Source organism: Gallus gallus, chromosome Z (assembly GCF_016699485.2).
Source record: "Gallus gallus isolate bGalGal1 chromosome Z, bGalGal1.mat.broiler.GRCg7b, whole genome shotgun sequence".
NCBI classification, from domain to species: Eukaryota; Metazoa; Chordata; class Aves; order Galliformes; family Phasianidae; genus Gallus; species Gallus gallus.
The window spans coordinates 31,825,602-31,838,568 of NC_052572.1; the positions used below are offsets into that span (position 1 = coordinate 31,825,602).

Genomic DNA, 12,967 nt, shown 5'->3' on the forward strand with positions numbered 1-12,967 from the left:
GTCAGACTGAGTACCAACTAAACGAGTACTACAGATTTGAGGGAATCATATGATGAAACATTTGTCAAACAATTTTCTGTGATAAAGTTTGCTGTCTGGACTAGAATATCTTTCTCTGCTAGAAAGAAACAATTCTTCTTGCAATCCATTGATGCCCATTGGAAAACCTGTGACGAAACTCATCTGGGAACACTTTTTGTCCACTGGTAGGGCCAAATTGGCATTTAACCCTCCAGAAGCTACCTGCAAAGCAGTTTTGTGTATAAGGATCAGCAAATAATCGAATGGTTGATTTCATCATCAAGGCTTCCTTGTTCAACACCTAGAATTTTTTCCCCCTTTTTTCTCTTTTCAACTAAGGCTCATATGTGCTAGGTATTGGGGGAAAAAAAAAAAAAAAAAAAAGAAAGATTCACCAGGACAGTGCTTCAGCTGGTATAAATATTCATTGCTTTAAAGGGGTCAAGAGAGATGACTGATTTAAACCATTCGAGGATTTTTCTATATAGGCACTTGTGAGATAATTTCCCAGTGCCTGTCAGTGCCCTGAGAAAGCAATACTCTTTTCAATAGGAGAATAAATCACCACCACCATTTTGACCCCCCATGCTAAAGCAGCACAGTTCGGATTCACTCTTGACAGTACACTGAAAACTGTGATCAGGATTTATAATGGGAATCACAGCCTTTGAGGAGGTGAGGTGAATCCATTAGCTAATTTTCCATTGTGCCATAATCTACATAGGTCACTCTGAAACTAATGCCTCCTTTTTATTTCCGTGGAAACTATAACAGCTACAAAGAGCACAACAACACTTTGATAGAGAAAATTCTCATCTGCAAAACACTGTTTCAACACAGTCACCACCACTAGCTGTGTATTTTCACTAGCAATGAAAAAGAGCCTGCATGCTGTGCTCGTAACAATCTGCATGGCTGTCCAGAGGATGGCTTGTCTTTCACAGTGCTGTTGTCACTGCTGCAACACACCACCTACCAGCTCACTGTGCTCACATACACTGTTTGGTCTGCATCAATGTTCAGCAAGCATCAATGAACATCAATGGGTGCCATTTTTTCCACATGGACAAATTCAGTTCTAAGCCTTTGCTTTATACGCACTTCCATGTCAGATGCTGCCATCTCTCACACAGCAACAAAATGTAATGGAATATTGGTGGGAAGGTTCAGCCTCTACTCCCATATCACCAACATCCAATTCTGATGTTGTGGGCCAACATAATAAAATAGAAGGCATTACTTTCAGAGCAACCCTGGTATAAAGGAAGACATGATCACACTTTGCTTTCGCACAACAGTTTTTTCTAGATTAATATTAGTTCAGAAAAAATGTAGAAAGAAAAAGTAAAGCAACAATATTTAAAGCAATTAAACCAGATTTAACAGCAATAATTTTTCAAATTTTGTCATTAGTATTCCAAGTTGACACTCAAAAAAAAATCAAAAAAAAATCTAGAAATCCATAGTATAATGCAGAAATCATTCTGTAAAGAAAGATTTTGCACGTACACACTCATACTGACATACACACAACAGACTATCCAGAATAACCTATACTGTCATAGGCACACAAATATCTAAGAAGTATTTAAAATTATCCTGAGTAGATAATACATCATTTCACAGGCTCCCAACCTGCGTGCTTTATATCTACACCCCCCACTAATAGCTGTAGACAATTCTGCACATGAAAGAGCTGAAAAGCAGATGTATCACAATTATGCTGATTTGTTTACACATCTATTTAGACAAACACTTCCCTACTGTTATCATCATTCATCATATATCAACAGATGTAAAGAATAATAATGAGTAATTGATTAATGTCCCGAAAGTTGGGAGGGGCCTTCTTTTTCCCTGCAGGGGAAAGGTTGTGTGGGGGCTTCTTTTTTGTGTTTATGAGTATTTTGCTTTTTTGTTCTTGCATACAAAAATAACTTTTAATCTGTGGAAATCATTCCTAATTAACTGGGGATTTTACTTAGAAATAAGATAGGTTATATCTTACCTTCATGTACATGTTAGTGACCTAAATCTAAACCAGCTGATTAGTCATGAAAATCGCTGTTAATAGTATGGTTATTCATTGTCCAAAACCACCACCATCTCAGACATTTATTATTATCCATGTCTATACCGCTCAGAGCACCATTTTCTTAGTATTAACCACTAAGTCCCCCCAAATAAGTCCGTTAATTATGCAAATGACATTTTCATAGTTAAAGCCTGAAATCAGCATTCCCTTAAATCTGTAAACCTTTTGCATCTGATAGCACAGCGTCATCACTCCAGATGATTATTAAAGTAGTCCTAAATTCACCTTATATTAAAGATAACCTAAATGTGTGCTGGTGAAATGTTACAAAGATTTTGATCAGATGCTGTCACATATTCCACTGGCAGCCTGGTAAAAGAGATACTATAGCTCAATGTAATTTTTTTTTTAATGTGGTGTAGGGGTGGAAATAATTAAAATGTTACCTTTGCCAAGTAATTCCCAATGTATCCTCACTGGCACTGGGGTATAAATGCCTGCCGTTTTGATTCATGGTCCAGTCACAAATCCTCAGCTGTCAATTGAAACCTAGCAGTCAGATATGGATCGAGCAGTACTACAGTTTTTAGTATTTAAATGAATGCATGCAAAATAGTATTGTACATGGCAAAAGCCTTACTTTCTCAAGAAGTAATATTAAAAAAAAAAAACAAGAACAAAAAAGAAAAAAAACAAAAACAAAAAAACAACCAACCAAAAATAACTTATTCTGAAAAATAAATGCCTACAGATTTGCTTAAGATAATGCTACTTTAATATGCTTCTCTATTAATAAAGCATAAAAGAGTAACTAGTGTTTAGCACATAACAATTAGCCATTATTAGATTACAAACTGAGCTGGAATAAAAGGAAATGTTAATATTCAATAGTGAAATATTTTAAGAAAGAAAATAAAAATGCTGTTTTCTCTAAGCAATGCTCTAAATCGTGTATTAAGGTCTAATGTAGTCAATATCATGTAGCATGCATTTTGTGAAACATAGAAGACATGCAATTTATAGAAATACTGTCCAAATGAAACAATGTGTATGTCCTTATCTTGCTATTTAAGAAGGGTAAAGGAATTCTGTAACTGAAGTTTATTAATTTAGTGTTACTGAGAGCAGTTTTACTTAGCAAGAGGTGATAAAATAATCTAATCTTGTTTTAGGCTCAGAATAACAGCATTTAAAATATTTTATTGCTTTTTGGTATAATGAAGAATGTACTAAATGTAATCTGAAGCAAATTCTTCCCAGATCCTCAAATCATCAGTTCTGCCTTCATGGACTGTTCAAGCAACCCTGTATAGCTCTGCTTGTTTAACAGCTGCTCCATAGTGTTAGCAGATTTATTGAAAAGATATACGACTTATTTTTAAGTTTAAGAAAGTGAACTTATCTAGCTTGCAAAGAAAACACATATTTTAACCCCTGCATAGTTATGCGATACTATAAACTACTGTACCATTACGTACGATAGAAAATTCGCAATTGAAGATAACGTTGTTACTGAATCTAATTACTTTAATTTAGGTTTTCTCTATTCATATTTGGCCTTCAGAAAGCAGAAGCTACAGCAAAGAAACTACAGTATTTTCACAGGAGCACAGTTACTTGCAACCTTTTCCTGAAAAATACAAATGCTAAGGACAAGACAATATTGCTGACCCTGTCTGCCTGATAGACTCCTAAGTTTCCTGCTGTTAAGGTCTGAGAAATGGAAATGTTAGTCTCTGATATTTTCATAGGGACTGCTTCTTGTTTGTTATCTAAGGAACTCCAAGAGACCTTCTAAAAGCCATTAAAAGCATGACTAAACCACATGAAATTAAACAGAAAAGGAAATATGCGTTCAAAAAGTTTGCTAGCAGTATCTGTGAATAATACATTAAACACATTTAAAGAAAGGGCTAAGCAAATATTTGCTTTATTCATTATACAAAACAGTACTGTAAACCAAATTTTAGTATGGAAGATATAGTAAAGCATTGGTTTGGTTACTTGATATACAAAGGCTCTCACTATAGGTCTTTAAGAATATTATAAAGGCTTATAACTTAATTATAAAAACTCACTTCCCGCTGAAATAAAAGACTGGAAGATTAAGAAAAATCTTTTCTTCTTTCACAAAATATGAAATCTACGAATAAACAATATTTGGCTGATAGCAAGCAGAAAAATATTAATATCCTAAACTTAGTGTTACAAAATTTTTTATGCGCTCAGGTCTAGTTCAGAAATCTGGCAAGCACTCAGTTTTCAATAGAACCTGAATGCATTTGTGATACGAGGAAAGCCGTTTACATTACATTTCAGTAAAATCAGCTCCTGCACTAAATTGTGACATTTTTCCCACAGTCTAAATGAAAAATCTCCATATGTGCCGTTAATGCATTAGAATTATCAGTAAGAGCTCCCAAAAGAGCTTTCCAAATCTATGTCATTAAAGTTAGTACCGGCATACATCATATTAAATGCAGTCATACGTAGCACGACACCAATACATACACATACAAATACTGATGCGATAGTTACAGAATGTATACATTTTATATATGCTATAGACTTACTGCATGCACATATATATATATATATAGATTAATGTTGGATCAAATCTGTAGTTAGTGTAAAGTGTAGTGCTCTCTGTTGCACCAGCTATGCCTCCTTGTAGTACTGTCAACGCAAGCCACTGCAGGTCTGCCTGATAACTGCATATATGAAAAGCAGGATGGCATCAGTTGCACTTAAAACCACTTTTCCCGTGTTAAAATCTATTGCTTCACATTCCTCTGCAGGCTAACATAGCTGCGGTGTTGTCTTTAAAAGCTAACCTGCCAGGAAAATGTTTTTTTTTTTTCAACCTCACATAAAATTTCCTCTCACAAATCACTACTGCCTGGAGACCATGGTGTCTAAGAAAACAGTCCAAGATTTAGAAATATACATTTGAAAGTATTTTGAAATATCCCTTTCAAAGTCCTCGTCTGCATCCCTCACGTGCTGTTGAGTGCTTTCTGGGTAAAAGGTCTGGAAGGGCTTAAAAGGCCTCAATGAGCCCTGCCTGCGTTTGATGGACGATGTCTGCTTACAGCAGCAGCAGGAACACTGCCCTTGGAGGACATCCAGACAGCCCAGTAGGGAAAGCCTGGGAACACAGGCCTGACACGAGTACCTAGCTTTGGAAGGATGTAGGGCACTTCAGTACAGCATTTTGAGCACTACGTTTTGTCTGGAGTCATGCTGAAAGCTTTCTGGCCAGTTGCAGTCCTCAGAGTAAATTGAGTGACTTCTAAAATTATACCACAGTGTTAACTGGAGATGAGAAGGCAATTCACTCTCACCCGCAATAAGCCACCTAGGAGATGTTTGAAGCAGGAAGTATGAAAGGGAGAGGCAGGAAACTAGTTGCAGTCTGCTTGAGAAAACTTAGATTCCTTAGGAGAAGGACTTAAGAAATAGTCCTCATGAGACAGTTAATAAATGCTGAAAAACATGACTAACTTCTTCTCATAAATATGCTGTGGATGCAAAATAAATGACTTGATTTTGCCGCTTGAGACGTGGCAAAAGCCCCTCCTAGAAGCCTACTGGAAGCAGCCTGCACTTCAGTCCCATAGCTTTGCCATCTTCAGACAGGCAAGCAACAGTAACACCTTCTATCCACAAAATACGAGCAATGACTTTTTACTTCTCTCTCACTTTACCCCACAGGAAAAAAAGAACATAGATCTGTGTGCTGAGGAGAAAAAGTATGCCCAGCTTTGCAGTAGACAGGAAAACCTGACTTGCAGCCTGAGCTTACCCCAATGTGCGGAGCTGCGTATGGAGTTTGCAGTCCCTGGGATGTGGCCTCACTTGTGGAGTGGGAGGGAGCTCAAATCCTGCAGGAAATTGCACTACCTGGCCTGCAAATATTCCTCCAGAAAAAAAAATGTGCAACTCCCTTACCACTTCAGCAACATCATGGAAAGGGGCCACAGGCCCATGTAGCAATGGAGTCAAGAGCTACCTCCCTACTCCTGCTTTGCCCTCTGTAAAACACCAGCAAAGGGATTTTTGTTTTGCATTTTTCAGTACTTTCCAGTGCTTTGAGATAAACTGATATGAAGCTCTAGTCAAGAGACAGATCTCGCTATATCTACCTTTTCAGTTCGAACTGGGCACCTTCCAAGCAGTCCTGCACACTTTTAAGTAGGCAAATCCTACATACATTGTAATCCCACAGTCAACAGCTCAGTCTTTAATCATCGGAATAATGCAGGGGCTAATATTTAAGCAGGTTCTGTATCTTCCTATTGAAAGGGTGGCCCATCAAATACTAACATTCATTTCAAGCCTCTGTGATTACTAGTGAAAAGAGGTAAGTATCTTGGAGACTGTAATGTGAGATTCTGCTACAGTTTCTGTTCGTTGAAAAAAAAAAAAAAAGCTCATAAAGCTGAACATTTGCATATTGTCATTGTTTCAGCTGAAACTTCCTTTAAATATGTTTCCTTTTCAGCAAGCATATGTGAAAACTGACCTCTTATCCATTTACATACCTCCCTGGTGTTCACATGGCCAAGTTTTACGTCAAACTGTCAATTATGATGAGGGACACAATAAGAGCAGCTTAAGTGTTGATAACCTGTTTCCTGGCTTTACTGAGAAGTTCTGATTGAGAGTCCACTTGTGTTCTTTCTTTTAGCTCTCTGCTGAAAGCAAAAGCAACATTCACCTAAAACATTTTTAAAACAGATACTTTGCTTTCAGTGGACATTTAAGTTCACAACTTTCATGAAGAACAGAATGAAGAGAATCTCATTTTGAACTGTGGGATTCAGTAACTAAAGGATACATCTGGAAGGAACTACTTCCTATCAAAGGAGCAGGGCAGTCTCATACTAGGAAACAAAAAGCTATCTGCAGCTTTCTGATCTTGCATTTTAGAGATCTGAAGTGTTTCTTATTACTGTGCACACTGCAAATGTATCAGTCATAAATGTCATAGCTGTGTGAATATCATGCATACCACACTCAGAAACTCCAAGCAGTAGTGAAAACTATGCCACTGTGTTAATCAGTGCACAGACTGGAGGACTTTACCAGTTCATTGACATTTGGGCTGGCAACAGTTAGGAAAGTTTATGGTGATAGTAAAGTTTTAGAAGTCATTGTGTCCATAGACCTCAATATCTAATCTAGTTATATTTTATGCTTTAAAATACAGTCATGAATCTCAGGCTCCAAGGTGCATTAAAATGGGGGGTGGGAGGGGGGGAAGTCAAGAAAGAAAACCTGTTAATTACATGACACAAAAATCTTATTCATTGTGAATCAATTTGTCTGTGTTTCCAATAAATATAAGTGTCTGTCTGTCTGACCATCCATCCATCCACCCATCTCTTAATGTTGTATTCACAGGTAAAGTCCATGACTATTATTTTTGGCAACATTCTAGGTTCAGAGCCAGAAACAATATCAATCAGTAGCTGAGCAGCTATAATCTGAACTGCCAGAACTAGCTCAGTTTGTTGGTTCTTCCTCTAACTTAGGAACTATAGGTCCTCAGTAGATAAATAGGTAAACAGTGGGCAAAACAAAGAAAAAAAAGGGATGGGAGAAGATGCTCCCATACCATTGTGAAGATTATCCAACCTTTCCTTTATGAATACTTCAGTTATGTTTCTCAGCAAAGATGATGAGCACTGAGCACTAGGTTCACATTCATCAAATAACCCCACCAACCACCAAAAGCAAAATTAAGGAAAATGGTCTGACTCAGTTGTGGTTCCTGTCACTTCCTTTCCCCTCACTAGGAATCTCTCCCTACAGCTGCATTATTAACACTTGACAATGCTCAGAAGCTGATGCTGAATTGAGGAAAGCAAACCAAGTGGTCACTGATGATTTATAATAGACACTTTGGCAGAGCTGTCATAAATAGTGATAATAAAATGCTAAGACCAATAGAACTTTGTAGCTGCCACTTGAGCAGGATAATTGTTTTGTAACCGTTACTGTCAACATATAGAAATATCTGGCATTTCAAGTCAGGTAGCAGGAAGACCTACCAGTAAATACACCAGAAATCTATCTGCGGAGTTACAAATTCTCATTAGATGCACATCTTCCTGATTAACACAGCATGCTAGGTAATGCATGCAACAGCATACTTTCAAGGTATCCAGATCACTATAAGCAACCTGCTCCCATGGATGTCACTACATCTTTCAAAATTGTTCTTAGTACTTCCCATCTAAATGCAATTATTCCAGGTAGTTGTACTATAAGTCATTTATTAGAAGTTCTAGCAAACTGCCACTTTGCCAAAATGCTTTGTGTTAAGTACACTACAAATTGTATATGTAACTTCTTAATGTATTGTGGTTACTGTACCTTATATAGGCTACATCCTGGTTCTTTTTAACAATAACAGAAAGGTATTCAAGAGTAGATGCCAATATTTCTCATAACCAGAGAGAATAAATCTCCATAAAGACTCCTCCAATGAAGTAAAAAATGTAGTGGTGACAATATTTATTCTTGAAGGGTCAATGTATGTTACAGGGTATGGTGAATGCTTAAAGGACCTCTCTGGAACTAAAACCATTGCCTTTCTAATTTAGAATTTCTCTCAGCTAATACAAAATGATTGATTGCCTTTATTTCATGTACCTCTTGATTTTCCTTTCCATTCATCATGAGCTGTTTTAAAGCAAATGCATTTAAAACTGGCCACAGGAAAAGTGGTCTCTTTTAAATTGTTGTAAGGTAATGAAAGGACATAGTAAATCAATCTAATTCCTGCCTCACAAGGGATAACCTTTACTCTATTGAAGTTTTGACAATTTCAGTGCTGTACCACACTTTCTGGGTAATAAACATATATGGCATCATCATCTTTGAGATCTCTTTAGGATTTAAGTGGGTGAAGGTGAATTATATGCACTTACGTGCTTGCACTTACCCACTTGGAAAAGCTTTATTGTTAAAGCAGTCTCTTCTTTCAGTTGGTTTAAAGCAGTGCGCACAATTCCCTAATTTTCTACATATTCATGTGTATAACCATTCACACACACATACATCAAAAACATTCAGGCAAATGTACACCTATATCCATTGTTGTGTAAGTTACAAAAGAATAAAGAAATCATACCAAAAGCGAAACCATAACACAATTCTTTTCATTCTACTGGTCACCAACTGATGTTTTGGAATTAATATGGCAAGAGTATGAGGGAACATAATTCAGAATGGAGAACACTGTTTTCACACAGTGTTTATGAACCGTGTCTGAGACCGGACTTATTTTCATCTTTCACCTAAGTCATTTGGCCATACATTTTACCAAGAAAAGGAGTATAAGATATAGTGTATGTGAACACTAAGAACAGTGATTGCCCTCACATTTACGTTCCTAAGGTGCTGCTAAAATTTCCAAATTTATTTCAGTCTACACAAAGCCTGAAATATGTAGGACGCATGAAATAAGCATTATATAATGTACATGCAATAATCTCAGCCAACAGAAAATTAAGTGTTCTGCCACCAACTTCTAGGCATGTGAGAAGAAGTCTGTAATTCTTTCAGTGAACCTGGAAGAAGGTAGAGTAGATTTAAGAGGTAGTGAATATTAGAAAAAGAAAATTGTCTATAAATGTATGTGGAAAAGAAGCTAATTGTGCAAACTAACTGGGTGTCAAAGACTTTTCAAAGGATACTCTGTAAAATATCACATGAAAAAAAAAAATCCAGAACTAACAATGTACTGTTTAAAAAGAGAGATCTTGTGTGTGTATCAAATAAACTATATATAATGACACTGTATATCTTCAAAAATAATCACGCTATAGTATGTATAAGAGATTTCATAATGCAGTGATCTTTAAAGAAAACAACACATCAGTGAAACAACTGATGGCAAAAAAACATTTGATTTTATATCTTCATAAATGCATACAGGTGTTTCCAGGGAGATCTTGGTGATTAACAAAGAAGTTGGCAATGTGTCAACTGTCTTGAATATAATCTTTATGATTTTCTGAGAACTTTACATACGGTGACCTCTAAAGCAGCCATACCACTACCTTGCCCTGAGACTGGGAGGAGGGAGGGAGTTCCAGGTGAAGCACACATCATGGCAATCATAGAAAAGACCAAGGGCCATTTAACAGCTCCATTTTTATTGCCACATCCACTTTCTTTCCTTGAAACATTTTAAATGCTGCTAATTTCTAACTCCTCTCCTGCTAAGATACAGGAGCAACACAAACACACATCATAAAATACGGTGATGATCTAAGGTATTGGAATTTATTCCTGTTATTAGCAGTGTAGGATTTCTGTATATGCATGGCCTTGAAATTGACTGCAGATATTTTGTTTGTAAACTATCATTAATCTTGGCTGTATATTTTCACAGTTTGGATAACCATTTCATTTGCATTAAATGTGCAGCATTAACGAGATGTGAAATTTAAAGTGCTTCCTGAAACATAAATGATACAAAAAGCTAGAACAAAACCATGTTTTTATCACATTTGAAATCTGCAGATGAATGTAAACTTATTCAACTGGACACTGTTATGTGTTGCACTGATAATTTGGGTTCATATTTGATTTTCTAGAAATAAAATGAAGAAATGTTGCCCTAACCTTCTGGAAAATGCTTACAATACAGCTTGAAAATAGTAAATTGGACCATTCTGTTAGGAAATTTTTCTTAATTTTAATTGATTTGAAACGATTATATGCTCCTAATATATCTAATTCTCATTCCTAAAATCCAATCAAAGTTTACATGTATGAGGTCTCAAAAAATGCAGCATTTGGAAGAAATATGGTTAGAAGTTCCTTAAGATGGCACAAATCTAAGAAATAAAGCATAAGCTAAATTCATGTTTCTGAAGTGATTCAGAATTGGTTTGAATAAACTGCATCTTCAGACGATAAAAACTGAAAATTTTAAGTTTCCATTCTAATCCAAGATAACAGTGGCAGAACGTAGAAAGGTAATATCGCAAAAACTTCTCTATATTGTTACACCTATGTGAAACTTGCCCACCTGTTGCTGGTGTAGGAAGGATGGGTCTCTTGGGCTTAGTCCCACATATCGATTGGCTTGGGATGTGCCTGAAGCTGTGTAGGCTGATTAAGGAAGAACAAAACAGATTGATAAAAATACCAACCTATCATAGCTATTACCCTGTGCAGGTACAGTACAAATATCCAGAGTTATGATTTTGCAACGTATAGGATGTGTCTATTTTTTCCTTCACTTAGGATTTAATAGAATGCAAAAGAAAAGTTGGACCATGGTCAGAGGGATGTGCAAATTCCTACAAACTTCAATGGAAACTGCATTCATAAATCATAATGTTGACTCTTGTTAAATAAAGGTTTGTCAGATTAATGCATGTTATTGTTTTGTAAACCAATTAAATGATATATATATTTGAAAGAATTGCAAGTCTGGTTCTCGTTTCCATTACACCATTCTAAGGCACCAGTGAAATCATTAAGATTTTAATGTTGTGAGAAAAAAGTAAATATTAGCCCATGTGGTTTTACTGTTGTCGTTGTCCTTTACAAAATGTAAGAGGACAACAAAAATTGAAAAAAAAAATCACTTTGGCATGAAATTACTCTTTACAGTCCTTTGTGAAAAGGTGCAATCTCATTTGCAGTTCCATGAGATGGTAGATAACTTTTACTGTGCAATATCATATTAAATATTCAACTCCTTTATGCATCAGGAAACATTTTCCCAGCAAGACAATTTAAGGAAGTTTGTTCCTTCTGTGCTACAAAAGCTTAAGGAAATCCCTTTCTGGGGAGCAACAGGATGGTAGGTGCTATGATCCTTCACCTGTAGATCACATTCCTGTCTGGTCTGATAGCAGTCCCTAAAAGCCATTATCTTCTCATGCTTTTGGTGGTGCTTAAAAAATGGTGCCAGTGATCTTACTTCACTTCCTCATACGGAGATGTCCGCACCGCATATCACAGCATAATAGCCTGGAAACTTGTTGGCAGACTAAGCAGAACTAATAAAATTAAACAGACTTACAGAAGTATGCCAGGGAGGATCTAGATGGGCATACTTAATAAATGCTCCAATTTGTATTAAAGTTACATGACAATCACAAGCAAATGATATCTGACATTTAAAAACAAACAAACTAATAAATAAATAAATAAAGACTTCCTATATTAAAAAAAAGGCTGTCCTGGAAAACAAACATAAAAATGAGCCAGATACTTAGAAGGACATTATGGTGGATGTCATAGCGCTCCTCAAATATTATCAGAGCTTATAAAAATATTATACATTTGATAATATTTTCAAATATTATCAAAGCAGTTCTGTTGTTGCGCTTCAGAATGAAAAGCAGTGTTAATTATTTGTCATTTTATTCTCATCACACTAATAATAAAAACTTGCTGGCCAAGGATATGTTTTATTTATACTTACATGTTTTGAAAATATCAATAATTTATTGCAAATAAAGGTAAAATTAGGCCTTGAAACAAACTTCAGGCTGAATCTTTCCACTAAATTAACACTTTAATGCTCCCAGTGGCAGGTAAGTTGAGGTTGATAATGCAGTCTGTATAGATTAATTTATAATTTTTGTATCAGCAGAATATGATCCCTCCTTTTTGCTATTTTCTTCTCCAGCAAGCCATGTTCCTTCACTTATTTTTCTCTGTCAGTCATCAAACCAGTTTCAGTAGGGTTTACCAAGCAGGAACATGATTGCAGTGCTCTCAGAATCATAGCACTCTGAATATGCAGCATGAGTATGCTATTTTGTGCAGAAGTGGCACATTCTGATAAAATGTGTACACTTTATTATTGCTACTTCTAACCTGTTGTGACAGACATTGGATCTTTAGCAAAAAGTTTGCTGAGGTACTGTTGTG

General features: G+C 36.2%; 1 protein-coding gene across 16 annotated transcripts in view; it reads right to left on the reverse strand.

Annotated features, from left to right (window-relative positions):
- NFIB (nuclear factor I B) overlaps positions 1 to 12,967 on the reverse strand; it is a 269,957-nt gene that overhangs the window by 16,321 nt on the left and 240,669 nt on the right. For 6 of the 16 annotated variants that reach the window (XM_046905265.1, XM_046905264.1, NM_205272.3 and 3 more), the window contains exons 10-11: positions 11,106 to 11,188; positions 2,503 to 2,591 (exon numbers count right to left, since the gene is read on the reverse strand). The exons of 4 other annotated variants lie outside the window; for them this stretch is intronic. In XM_046905265.1, the coding sequence (XP_046761221.1) occupies positions 2,503 to 2,591; positions 11,106 to 11,188 (172 nt within the window). The remainder of the gene's footprint in view (positions 1 to 2,502; positions 2,592 to 11,105; positions 11,189 to 12,967) is intronic. 6 more of the 16 variants (XM_046905267.1, NM_001396750.1, XM_046905269.1 and 3 more) reach the window with 2 other exon arrangements.